At 36.0% G+C, this 13,465-nt stretch overlaps 1 protein-coding gene across 3 annotated transcripts in view; it reads right to left on the bottom strand.

Moving 5' to 3' along the window:
- Window positions 1–13,465, bottom strand: part of GNB1 (G protein subunit beta 1) — a 110,208-nt gene that overhangs the window by 20,542 nt on the left and 76,201 nt on the right. For all 3 annotated transcript variants that reach the window (XM_001363333.3, XM_007481103.2, XM_016430055.2), the window contains 3 exons: window positions 12,242–12,347; window positions 7,658–7,696; window positions 4,360–4,466 (listed from right to left, as the gene is read on the bottom strand). In XM_001363333.3, coding sequence (XP_001363370.1) covers window positions 4,360–4,466; window positions 7,658–7,696; window positions 12,242–12,298 — 203 coding nt within the window. In that variant the 5' untranslated portion in view covers window positions 12,299–12,347. The remainder of the gene's footprint in view (window positions 1–4,359; window positions 4,467–7,657; window positions 7,697–12,241; window positions 12,348–13,465) is intronic.

Below are 13,465 nucleotides of genomic sequence, written 5' to 3'. Positions count from 1 at the left end.
ACTTTAATTCTAATTCTTTGAGGAGACCACCTGGCTTTTTTTTACTGGTACACTGGGCACTTGGTACTTGGCCTAGTAGTGCTGGGTAAATTGTCTGCCCCGTTGCACACAAAGCTCTCTTTTCAGTCCCTGTCTTCTCTTTTTCCCTTGTAAGGATACATATGCCCAGTTCTTCCTGTCCTCTTCATGGAGCTTGAAGCCCTATTAGCTATGATGCTAATCAGACAAAGTACATGTCTCTACAAAATATATTTTTACAAAATATCACACACATCTCTGTCTAGGGATAATACTGTCACTTTGCTCTTTTAAAATGTATCTTATTCTGTGGCATGATGAGAATTCAGATGACCCAGTGAGAGAAAATCAGCTCTTTTTTCTGCAATCAGGAAGGTTTCCTTTTGCCTACTAAAAAGAAACACCCACAATACCTACTGACTGTCTTTAGAGGGGGGCAGGATCCTAATCGGTTTATTCTTCTTGAAGGTGAGGGAAGATGACCCTGTTCACTTCAAAGCTGGAAACGATGCCTGAGAGGTATTTAAGAAAGGAGCTTTTTGGGGTCTCAGTTTCCTCCTCTGTGAAATAACAAGACTGGATAACCTCTAAGCTACCTTTCAAATCTGAATTCGTGATCCTTTATGCTACAATCAATTTTAATGGGCATTACAAAAACAAAACACATCTCACTGATCCAGACTTCAGTTTATCTGGCAGCCCTATCAAGAGCATAACAAACAGTTACGAAGCAAGTAATAAATGCTTATCAGGTAAAACTGATGTCCAAGTTCCTTTACTTATTAATTGGAGAACTTTCTCAGTGCCCATTTACTTCTTATTTTACACACAATTTTATAAAAGCTGGGTTGACAGAGAATATGTACTTTCCTTCCTCTGTGAGATATTATTATGCCCATTCAATAGATGAGAAAACTCTTGAAAATTATGTGATTTACCCATGATCACAGTGGCTGAAGCAGAATTTGACCCCAGGTCTCCTGAATTTAAGTCCAGTGTGCCTATTCACTGCCCTTCACAAACTTTGGATTTTACTATCCCTCTGCTCCATTTAGGACTGCTTGGCATGCCTCTTTCCTTCCTACAAATCCCATGACTGCTTTAAGGTCCAGCTCAATGCCATTTACTCCATGAACCTTTCCCTCCCCCTTCCCCAACTACTCCAAACCTCTTTGATCTTTTCCTTCTTTTAATAGTATCTATTGATTATAACACTATCTTTAGCATTTGAATGCAATATACTAGACACCCTAGACCAGGAGGTTCTTGAAGAGACTGTGTTTATTTTTTAAACCTGCTCCCCCCCCCCCCCCCCCCCGTTCAGTTGTTTTTCAGTTACGACTCTTTGTGATCCCAGTTAGAATTTTCTTGGAAAAGATCCTGGTGTGGTTTGCTAAATTTCCTTCTCCAGCTCATTTTATGGATCAGGAAATTGAGGCAAACAGGATAATGAAGTGACTTGCCCAGGGTTACACAGCTTGTAAGTGCCTAAGGCCAGATTTGAACTTTATCATTGTGTCAACTACCTGTCCCATCCAGAGACACTAGGCTAGTGATTATTACATTGCAACATGAGCAAATAATAGTTAACATTCCAATATATCAAAGGAGGAGAAATTATTCAAAAGACTGACATAATTACCTGAAAAAATTAATCCACCCTGGTCTGTTTGGTTTAAGAACCACAGAATCCTGAATGTATCACTGTATTTAAGAATATTCTAGCTCAAGAGGTTCCTAACCTGGGATCCATGCATAGATTTCAGGGGGTCAATGAACTCGGATGGAGAACCCCCCCCATTTTATTATTAGTTTTCTTTGTAATCCTATTTTAATATGCATTTTCATGTATACTGAGATGGGGTCCCACAGCTTCATCAGACTGCCAAAAGGGTCCCATGATACAAAAAGGGTTAAGAAAACCCTGGTCTAACTTCTAATTTTCTATTTCTGATCTGCCCTTGACTCAGATGTACTGCTTAACCCCATGAACCAGTATGACAACTTTTGGTGGATGACTCTATTTTCATTCCATTTATGCAAGATTTTGAAAATGCCAAGGGTAATTCTTGCCCAAGTCATGCTGCCAGACACAAAAGGTTTTACTTAAAGAGAATGTATTTAAATATAATAATAGATATTTAAATCTAAAATATAAGCTCTTTCCCCTTGATTTCAAAGCATTATTATAAAAGACATAATGTGACTTCTATGTAGGCCCCATATAGGCTAAATCATTTTCCTAAAACCATTTCATCAGCCTTAGATATTAACTGGGTTTTGAAATCCCAAGGACAAAAAAGAAGATTATCAATAGATAAAAACTTTGCTTATCCAGAACCCACAGGAACTTGTTCTGGAAAGAGGAGAGATGCCACTGCAGCACCACTTAGGATGGAAACCTTTCTTACTGTGATGCCTGTCCTCGTTTTTAAAAACTCTACTGAACAGAATTTAACTTTCTTAGTGAATATCATTATGAATATCAATTTTTAAAACTACCAGAGGAATACCCAAATTATCTTATAGAGCTCAACATTTTATTATAGACGAGAAGTTTAGACAGTCTTGTGAGTAGCAGATCTATAAGAAATGATGGGAAATCAAGACGTCCAGGGCAAACTTCCCAAACCTCTGGGCTTGACATTAAGAATATTTATACTGAGAATACAAATCTGGATGGATTTATAAAAATCCCTAAGGGTTATAAACCACCATTGCAATCCTTAGGATTTTGAAATAATAGCAGAATTAATGATGTAATGATGCAAATGTGCTAAAGTTAATTCTTGACATCCCAAAGGTAGGTGAATAGGCCAAATTCCTTTCAAACACCTTGTAATCATTAAGGGTTCAATTAGTATGTAGGCAAAAAAAAAAAGCATGTTGCACAAAAACTGAAGCAAATATTAAGATGTGATGCAGCTAAATAACGAGACAGATCAATGTAGAACATACACACTGATGCAAGGACCACAAAACCCAGGGGAATGTTAAGAGGACGGTGTAAATCTCAGAACCAATTTGGTGGGAAAGGCAGGAGAAAGAGGCTTTAAGAAGCCTTTAAAGAGAGGAAGAGAAGGGGGGAAGAGAATTTATTAAATTGCTATTAGGTGCTCAGTATTGTGTCAAGTGCTTTACAAATATCTCATCTGATCCTCACAACTATCCTGGGAGTTTAAACTGAGGCAAATAGGTTAAATGACTTGTCCAGGATCACATAACTAAATGTTTGAGGCTCAATCTTCCTGATTTCAGGCCTAACACTTTCTTCTAGCCTAATACTAAGTAACTGCAAAGAGGCCTGACAGATTTGGATGGAAAGCTTCCCTGAACTACAGATGAAAACCTGAAAGAAAGATCTGGGGACAAAAAGATTAATGAATGGGTCAGTGTAGGGTAAATGGTAGATAAAAAAATGCTAAATGTTGGTATTTAAAAGATGGAAGGTAGTTGAAATTAATGTATGTAATATAATGTATTAATGAAATTTCCATTTGACAGGAATATAAAAAGATAAATGAACATGGAACATTATTTAATATGGAAAAGGTGTGAAAGCCAATGGAGAGAACAGTGTGGACAGTGGGGGAAAGGGTCAAGGGATACAGGGAAGGAAGAAAGACAATCTTCTGAGAGTTTAGAGAGGAAACAAGGAAGAAGATATTAAGTGCCTAAGGCCTATGCTAAACACAAAAAAAGGCAAAAAAAATAGTTCCAACTTTTAAGAAAAGTCCAATGGGGAATACATCAATAAGTATGTATAAATAAGATACGTACAAGGAAAGCTAGCATGGAGAAGGAATTAAGGAAAGGCTTCTTGTAGAAGATGGGTTTTGAGCTGGGACTTAAAGGAAGTTAGGGAAACTAGAAAGCAGAATAACAAACAAGGAGGTAAGTATCACTGGATCTTAAGGGTTTGTGGAAGGAAGTAGCCAGTTTATAAGGAGCTTTAAAAGCCAAAGAGAAGACTATAATTTGGTCCTGGAGGGAATAACTAAGAGGGAGTGAAATGATCAGACCTGCCCTCTTAAGAAGGGAGATTTGACAGGTGAGAGGAAGAAAGGCTGGAGAGAGGAAAGACTTGAGGCATGGAGGTCTACCAGTAGCTATGCTAATGGTCTAGACAGGCAATGATGAGAGCCTGCACCATGGTGATGAGGAATAAAGGGGGAAATATGAGAATGATGTGAAGGTAGAATCAATGGGACAGAGAAATTCATTGGATATGGTGGGGGGGTAAGGTATAGGAGCAGGGAGGAAGTTAGAGTGTAAAGAATGGAAAATGACAAAAAACTCATTCTTTCACCTAAAAAATATGCACAGATCAGTCACACATACCTGGAATCAGTGCCCCAATGCATTGCATAAATTTTAGCCAAATGCCCCCTCAGTGTTCTTCTAGTACGCATTTGGATTCGACCCACAGGATCAATGTTGGCTGTGATCTACGAAAGAAAATTATTATAAATTATGATTTGGAAAGTATATGAAGTGTCTTTTTTTTCCCTCTTCCATTATCTAATTGCAACTTAACTCTATTAATAGTACCCCTGTTGTCCTGGGCACATAATAATTCCCTAATAAATGCTTATTGACTGAAAGACTGTTCCACAGGTTCAACTCTTAGTTCTGGGAGTCACTGAGTCCTATTAAATCTGACTTTGAATTAATTCTCACAGTTATTTCAGTTGCTTCCCCTACCCTCTTTAGGTCCTCCTTACTAGATTCTGGTGCAGTGTCTAACGTGAAGTTTCCTATTCTCTAATTCTACTTACTATCACAATTACTTTCAGACTCCTTTCATAATTTTCCTTCTTGCTCCCAAACCATTACCAGTTCTTTTACCAAACTGAATTTAAACTTATCTGTCTGGCCTCCAAAGCCCTTTATATTGAGCCCCTCTCCCTGTCTTACTCAGCCCATCTCAGAATAAATATTTCAGGCTCTCTCTGTTTAACTTTTGGCTGCCAAGTCTTGTCAAGTCTACCTTCATAAGATTCCTTGCGTGCCTTGCACCCCTGCCCCAACCCTGCCTTGTTTCTACTTACCAACACACTAGTCCATTTCCTGATAATCTCACCAGAAATACTGTAATAGCTTCCAAACTAGTCTCCTCATTTCTAGGCTTTCCATACTCTATTCATCCTTCACTTCACTCATAAAATAAGGCTGACTGTATCAACCCTCTGCCAAAAAAAGAAACACAAGAACAAAACAAAAACCCAAACCCAGTGACTCCTTACTACCCTGAGGATAAAATATAGTTCTCCGCTTGGCTGACTTCCTCTACAATCTAGCCTCAATATATAGTTCCATTTTTATTTCAAATTATTTCTACATTTTGGCCAAAATGGACAACTAGCTATTTCCAGAACCAATATTCCATCTTCTGCCTATGTGCTCTTCCCTACCTGGGATTATATTCTTTCCTCACCTGTTTCTCAGAATGGAGAACAAGACCACCTCCTCCTAAAGCCTACTTGAATTCTGGTCCAATTGCTAGTGCTCTTTCTCTTCTAAAACCAAAACCATTCACTTATCTATGTTAATGTTGTGACAGTTTCATCAGTGCGTACAGCCCAGAAGCAGTCCTTGGTAATGTGTTGGCTAAGGGTAGGGAGCTTGTAGTGATTATCTCTGTATTCCCAGAACCTAGCAGTCTTGGCACAGAATAGGTGCATCAATTAGATCTCTGTTGTCTTTTAAAGAGTTCTCAAGGCCATCTCCTTTCTCTGAATTATAGTTGAATTACACCTTGTACCAGATAACAATACACTATATCTTATCACTATAAAGTTTAATGTCTCTTAGAGGTTAGTCTTTTCCCTCAATTAGATTGTAAGCTTCTAGAAAGCAAACAACTCAACCCACTTGTACATGTACTCATACAAAAGGCTCCTTTTAGGATTGAGCAGACAGAATAAGCTTGAACACATATACTGGCTCTATTTATTAGCACTATCTCAGCACTCTTTTTAAGTTTACTACCAGTTAGTAGGACAAAAAAAAGTGCACAGTTGATTTAGTCTCCATAATGCAGATTTGTTATCTCTTCCTACTGTTCAACTATATTTAAAAGAATTCCTGCACATTAATAAGACAATTTAAAATCTATAGGTTACAGGCTAGGGAATCATGAATAGAATTTTCTCATCATATTTTAGATGAGTTCTTTGGGCCTTAGATAGATGTTTATGAAGTTTAAGCTTTGAAAATATCTACTAAGACTGCCACAACTGTTAATTATTTCTATAACAGGAGATTGCTTTTCATAAATTATTTTTATATGAATGAAAGCTTGATTAGGCTGAAATGGAGAACATTATTTTAAAGCTTTATATTGCCTTTTATTTTAGATAGACTCCCCTCTCTTTGTAACAAACCCTTCTTTGAAACAAAGAAGAATATTTCAGCAAAGTCAAATAACATAGCCTAAAACACGGAAAGCAATACAGAATTCTGTCAAGAAAGACCAGTCTTACTGCTTTCAAGTATACAATAGTAACTTTAACTGGGCTTCTTAACAGAATTTTTAAGGGACCTATATTTAAAAACTAACTGGGAATAATGTATAATTTCTGTCAACTATAAACACATATACATACATATAAATGGTACTTCTAAAACACAGAATTTTTTTCTTGAAATGCTTTAAACTTAATTTTTACTCTGTGTTAGACACCAGAGGTAAACCTATAAAATTTGTACAATAAATATTCTGCTCATGTGTTACCCAAATGTCTTTTTTCCATGATTAATATGTTAAATTTCTTTTCTGAGGTGAATTAGCATAACATAAATTCTAAGCTAGTAAGATTTTAATTTAGAAGCCAATTCTTTATAATAAATTCCAAGTTTCAAGTAATAAAGTGATCAACATTTCTACTATTGTTAAACTGACTTGTTCCCTGGACAGTTAGCCAAAACAAAAGCATTATTACATTTTCAGTAATGTATTAAATAATTTAATGCCAGTCTAAAGTATACAGATTTTAGTAAAATTTATAAATCAGCCTTTATAGATAATATTTGATAGCTAGCTGTCTCCATGTAACATGATTATTTAACAAAAATGCTTAGATAACAAATCCTGCTTTCTTTTTGAACTGTCAAAAGAGCTTAGCTTAGTAAGCAAGAAACATATAAAGTAATATTCCAGACTAAAAAAAGAAAAAACTAAAGAATAAAACACAGTGATATAAAGATGAAGCCTATTTACGGAGGAGTATACATCAAAGATGTATAGGGGGTACTTTTCTGAATTGACCATGATTTTTAAAGTAGGTGCCATATTTCAGTTAATAGGAGCAAGGCAGGCTTCTCTGAAATACCACCTCAAGAAAATTGGAAATGACCTGAACATCATCTTAAAACAAAACTAATCCCCTTTGAAAATTAACCTCTCACTCAATTAACAGATTCTCATTCAAAAGAAGAATCAGATGACATCCTGGAAAATATATTTTGGGGTAAACCTGATAATAATAGGCTAAAAACATAACAAGTGCTATCTGAAAGAGATGCATTAATCCCCAAGTACAAAGGCAGCTCACTTCAAAAGTTCTCCATGCACATAAAAGAATGTTAACTTGTAGCACAATCTATGAAAACATGGGAATTAATCTTAAATTCTTACCTGAGATAAAGTTGCATCTGCACATGCTTTTCTAGCATCCTATAAGGGGGGAAAGGGTAGGGAACGGGATGGGAGGGCAAGGAGAGAAAAGAAAATGTCCAAGTTTAATTTAAATCCTAGGTTCTCAAGTCAACTTCACAAAGGGCCTCAGTCTATTTCAATGAAATCTGATTTCCAACAATTAAACTTGGCAGACACTATAGACTAAAAGGAGGACAGGGTGCTTTTATCTTTGTAAAATGAACACTTTTGCATATTTTACAGGGAACAAACTGAGTAACAGAAACACATACAGCAGAACTATAACTAAGTTCACTGGCATCTCAGCTGGGACTTCCCCCCACTGAACTATTTTTACCAGAAGGCTAATACATGTAATTCAACATTGCTGTTACTGTACTGCTACATACCAGCCAACATATTGCTGTAACTGGGTGGTTTTCTCCCGTTTCACAGTGGTTTGGGACTGCTGTCCATGTGAGTGGTCAGCTCCCTATGCGACTCCAGCCCCTCTACCCCTGAACCTACTGCCACAGAGATGCTATGGCAAAGGGGGTATGGGCCTCCTTTGAACACGATTAGGCTTGTTCTCAGGTGACGGGGAAGTCTTTCTGGCTTCAGAGGTGCGGCCAGATCTTGGGCTTCCCTGGTAGAGTCTTGACCCTCTACTCGGCTTTTAGCTTCTCCATACTGGAAGATTTGTATCAGCCCAGTTATTCACACATCACCTGAACCGTCCAAGCCAGGGGTACAGGCCCCTTGGATGTGGAGGTGGGAAGACTGTTCCCACAGCCTCAAATCAGGCAGTTCTTCATTTCCTACCTAGCTGCAGCCTGTTGGGCTTTTCCATCAGCCCTGGGCCCACTGCCTTTGTCCCCAGTCTTCCACACCCTCTCATTATATTGCATAACCCTATTATACTGGAAGCTCCTTGAGGGAAAGCTCTCTTTCTTTTTCATATTTCTATTTTCAGTCAGGGTTTAGCATTGTGTCTGGCATAGCAGGACTGATGAATGCTTACTGGAATTCAAACCTAACATCATAAAATAAGGCACCAGAGTAAGAATTTTTTTTTTAAAAAGATGCAAGTTTTCTGTAATAATTTTATCAGCACTGTGGCTGTTCCTTTAAATAATTCTGTTTGATAATTGCTCCAAATAAGCGCTAGCTGACATTTTGTACCTTTTAGAGCTGAGCTGAGCTCTGAAAAGAATCCCAGTATTTTGATAAAATAAGAAATGGAGAACAGAAGAGTTTATTTAATATGTGAAGTGTGCAGACAAACTGTGATGATTTTACACAGGGCAATTCCATTATTAAAAAACTAAAACAACTAACTTTATATATACAAAACGAGATTGCTTCAAATAGCTTCATTTCAAACAGGCAATGTAAGCCAATATTTTACTATCTTTTTGAAGGCTCTACAGTACACAATTCTCAGAACAGTTACCACAAACCTAAAAATGCAGGAAGCAGTAATTTTATTGGAGCCAGGCTTTGATAATTGTTTAAAAGAATTTCAAATTAATGAAGCAAGGAAGATAGAACATTCACTTTTAAAGCTATTTACATGATAGTACTGTACTTCCACAACTGGATAATATACAGATAAATGAAATATTCAAGGGAATTGACTATACCAGCTAAGAAAGATCTAGTCATCGACATTTTTGTCACAAAACTAGATTACAACTTGTTTTAAGCACTGCTAATTATACTGCTTTAAAATTTAAATTATATAAGAATGAAAACATTTAAATCATGAAGCTCCATGCTAGCCAATTCTTTATCCTTCTCAGCTGTGTATCAATCCCAGCCCTCCTTGCCAAAATGGCAAGGACCCTGGTTTGAGGTCTCCTATAAATATGGATGGTCAGCTCTGCTCCTACTCTCCTCATGATAGAAATGAACCAGAAGTATTCAGGACAGCATATCTGTTGTGCTGGTCAGTCATTGTCTCTTTCCATTTCTCCAGGAATTTATATCATGCTATCTCAATACATAACTGTACTTTTTTGTGGGAAAGTTTTCACAATCTGCTAGGTTCTCTTTATTCTCAGTAATGGAAGATGTAACATTTTAAATTAATTTTACATGGAGATTAGTGTGATATGGTAGCAAGAGAACCAGATGAGACTGGGGAGTTGAGACACCTGATAGTCCTGGTTTTTCCGCTAACACTGTAAATCTGGGCAAATAACCTCTGCAGGCCCTAGCTGGATCTGCTGGATAATGAATGAGTTGAATGATGGTGGTTTTTATGGTCCATTTTCCTGCAGATTCTATGGTTCTTTCTTTTATAGAGATTTTATTTAAAATTCTAAATGGCTCTCAAGAACTTATCTGACTTTATTCACTAAAAGCTGATGCCTATTTTTGTCTTTTGGGGAATTTGAAGACCATTAGAAAAAGAATTTCTCTCATGTGTGCTTGGTTTGGGACTTTTATTCAATTTAGATGTCACATGTACATAAGAACTGTATGTGGGTCTCCCATTGTCCCTTCCACCTCAAAAAAAGGGAAGAAATGTAAAATTTCTAGCTGCAGTTTCTACAACAGACATCAGCTAGCTTTTATATAATGTCTGTATCTTTTATGAAATTTGATTTTAAAATCTCATTTTATATTTTGGTTGCTGTAAACACAACATGAAAAGGACAGAGGCAAAGCCAAACCACAATCTATTGCTACCAAAGCTAATTAAATTAGTACAAGGTGGTATCATTACAATTCTGGATAAAGTTCTACACTGCCAAAATACAGTGGCTGGTGCTATATAAACACAAATGAAATATAGTTTAATTTGTCAGTTTAGGTAAAGTTTTTTAGAAAGATAGGGTTTTTAAAACCACATTTTTGTCAATGAATGGATCTGTATACCTAGAAATAAATGAATTCTGACTATTTGAAAAATAGATTGAAAACTAAATACATTACAGTAGTGTTACATAAGTACAGGCCTCTCATCACTACAGGTTAAAACATATGGTTTATCCTTTTTGTTTTCCTTACTTTACTGAGCAGTTTCATTCTGAGGTTTTAATAAGGTCTTGTTTTCCAGAAGCACAGAAATTTTTAAATCTCACCTTAGACAACGATAGTTATCTGCTGCCAAAATCAAAGTGGTCAAATGAATCAGATTCCTCCCTGTTCTTCTAGTACACCTTTCCCAAACTGCCTTTGTTCATTTACCAAATTTGAATATTGGGCTGTAATGCTACAAAAGAACACCCCAACCAATAAAGACCATTGAAGAGAACAGGGAGCTTAGTTAAGGCATCTATAGTCTAAACTCTTTCTCTTTGGAGATGAACACACTGACCTAACTGACTTGCTCCAGTCAGAACAAATATTAAGTGACTTGTCATGAAGAAAGGAACAGAGTGGGACTCCAGTTCCCTTAATACCAAATATCTCACATGCTTTCCATTATACTATGTTTAATTTCTTCTCACCAAGGGCCTTATTTTGGTGATGTTACCTACACTATGAATGCATCGGTATAAAGTGATGATCAGCTGACAGGTGTATGGCTCATATAAACTCAAGAGAACTGAGGGTTAGCAAACATTTTCCATTTCAGAAATCTATGCACCATGTTGTTTCCTCCCTCTGTTAAGTCTTAACTTTCCTATTGCTTGCTACATAATTAAGATAATAGCATTACTTGTAGTGTAAATATCTCTATAAACCAAGGAAGAGGAGTAAAAAGTGAAGGAGGCCCAAGTTACATTTTAGACCTATTGCTGTTTTTTAACTTAGCCTACTTTTATGGTAGAGGATCATGGGACTTGAATGCTACTATTTTAAAAGGGAATAATTTTCCTTAAAGACATTAAATAAAAACTACTGAACAGGCTAAATTTGAGTTTATTTAAAAAGATTATATGGTGCATTGTATTTCTCACTTTATATGATAGCCTAGCTGTGTAAGCCTGGGCAAGTAATTTAATCTTCATCAGTCAGCTCTTACCATTGCCCTAGAAATGATTCTTAGTATCAATTCTGAGATAAAATAAGAGTTAAAAAAAAGTTGAAATCAATTTATTTGATCTGTGACTGGAAGTGACTCCTAATTCTAGTGCTTTAATATTCTTAATCTCTCTGGAAACCTCCTTAAATAGGAAATGCCTATATGTTGAAATGCTTTAAGAAAGTGTCTCCAGTTTTATCTGTTGGCTAGGTTTGAGAATCTGCATAGTTTTCAGAGAAACATGGTTTATAAAACCAAACAATGAAAAATACTGTAGATAATTTTGCAAAGTGTTGTCTAACCTTTAGATAGGTGGATACAAATGTGGGAGAACCTGGCTGAATTTAGAATGATAATGATTTAACAATACATTTCTTAAATATTAAGGAAATAAAAACCAAGCTTACTCAAGAGATCCAATTCACTAGAAGAGAGTCTCTGCAATGTCTTAGGCAACTATCTTAAGTCAATGCCCACACCTCCTTTCTTTTCCTATGCTCAAATTTCAATCTAATACATTTAAACAATCACACAGTTTTCCCCGAAAGGATAAAAATGGCACTGACATCTGAATGACAAACAAATAGAAGAAAAGCTTAGTTACATACTCTAATTTGGTTTTTCAGTTGTTCGGCCTCCTGCCGTAACTGGTCAAGCTCACTCATTTTCTGATCTTAAAGATTTGCTTTGCAGACACTTCCAAGATTCACAGATCTGAAACAGAAACATGGACACAAAGGATTAATGAACATAAATGTTGGATAGTTTACCAAAGGACAAGTAAATGGAACCCAATTCAACAATTTTATAGTTTTTCTTTCCTTAAAACTATTCTGTGAATGTATATGCAAACATACACATTGCTACTGCCCATTAATATGTTATAAAATAAGTAACTTAGTGGATATTCCTATAGATTCCATTATTTTGGTTAAGACAATTTATGCTTCCTTTATAAACTTATTTTTATTTTACTCAATAATATTTTTCTGGACTCATACAATGTGCCCAAGTCTATTACTAAACTTGTGGTCATTAATTAACTGACTTCAAAATGTCTCTTATTTCACTGGTATAAGTATACTCATTTGTAACCTCAAAACTATATCAGACTATTTATAGGTTGCTGTGGCAAAAAAAAAAGTAAATTTTTTTTTGGTTACCAACCTTACAGTAATTAGTTTCTCTGCAATTAGCTAAACTAGTCTTCAGATGACAGATTTGTTGCCCAGCTCAGACAAGAAGTCTCTTTAGCTTTCAATCTCTGGAAAATTTCACTAAAATCCAGTCACTGCCACCTCATAGTGAGCTATCAGAGAAGCATTTTAGTAGAGGATAATGGAATAAATAAATAAAAAATAATGAACTCTAGAAGTTTTTTCATGGAGTGATATAGAAGTAATTGAACAGCTATAGGTATACTTAAATAAAACCAAAAGCAACAGTAAACTAGGATAATGCTCATTTGATGACATATAAACATACATCATGTACTTGTTATAAATTCCCATATATATTCATACTAGTTTCCCCCACTAGAACAATAGTGCCTTGTGAAGAGCATGATTATCTTGAACTCTGTACTTGTATCCTAACATTATACATGGCACATAGTCGTACTAATTGTTGAATGACTGAGAACTCCTTTTAATGTTCAGTGGGTGGGAATAAAAACTGAAGAGTCATCACAGGGAATTTTGTCATTATTTATTTGGAAAATTCAACTTCCTGGAAGGTTATCAAGAAATCAAAAACATCAAGCTGTCTTGGAATCAAGGATATAAAAAAGATCTCTCAGCAGTCAAAATAGACATGGGATTGATTGGACAAAG

Source organism: Monodelphis domestica, chromosome 4 (assembly GCF_027887165.1).
Source record: "Monodelphis domestica isolate mMonDom1 chromosome 4, mMonDom1.pri, whole genome shotgun sequence".
In the NCBI taxonomy this organism is placed as follows: Eukaryota; Metazoa; Chordata; class Mammalia; order Didelphimorphia; family Didelphidae; genus Monodelphis; species Monodelphis domestica.
The sequence above is the reverse complement of the archived record's forward strand: the minus strand, read 5'-3'. Positions and strand labels throughout refer to the sequence as shown.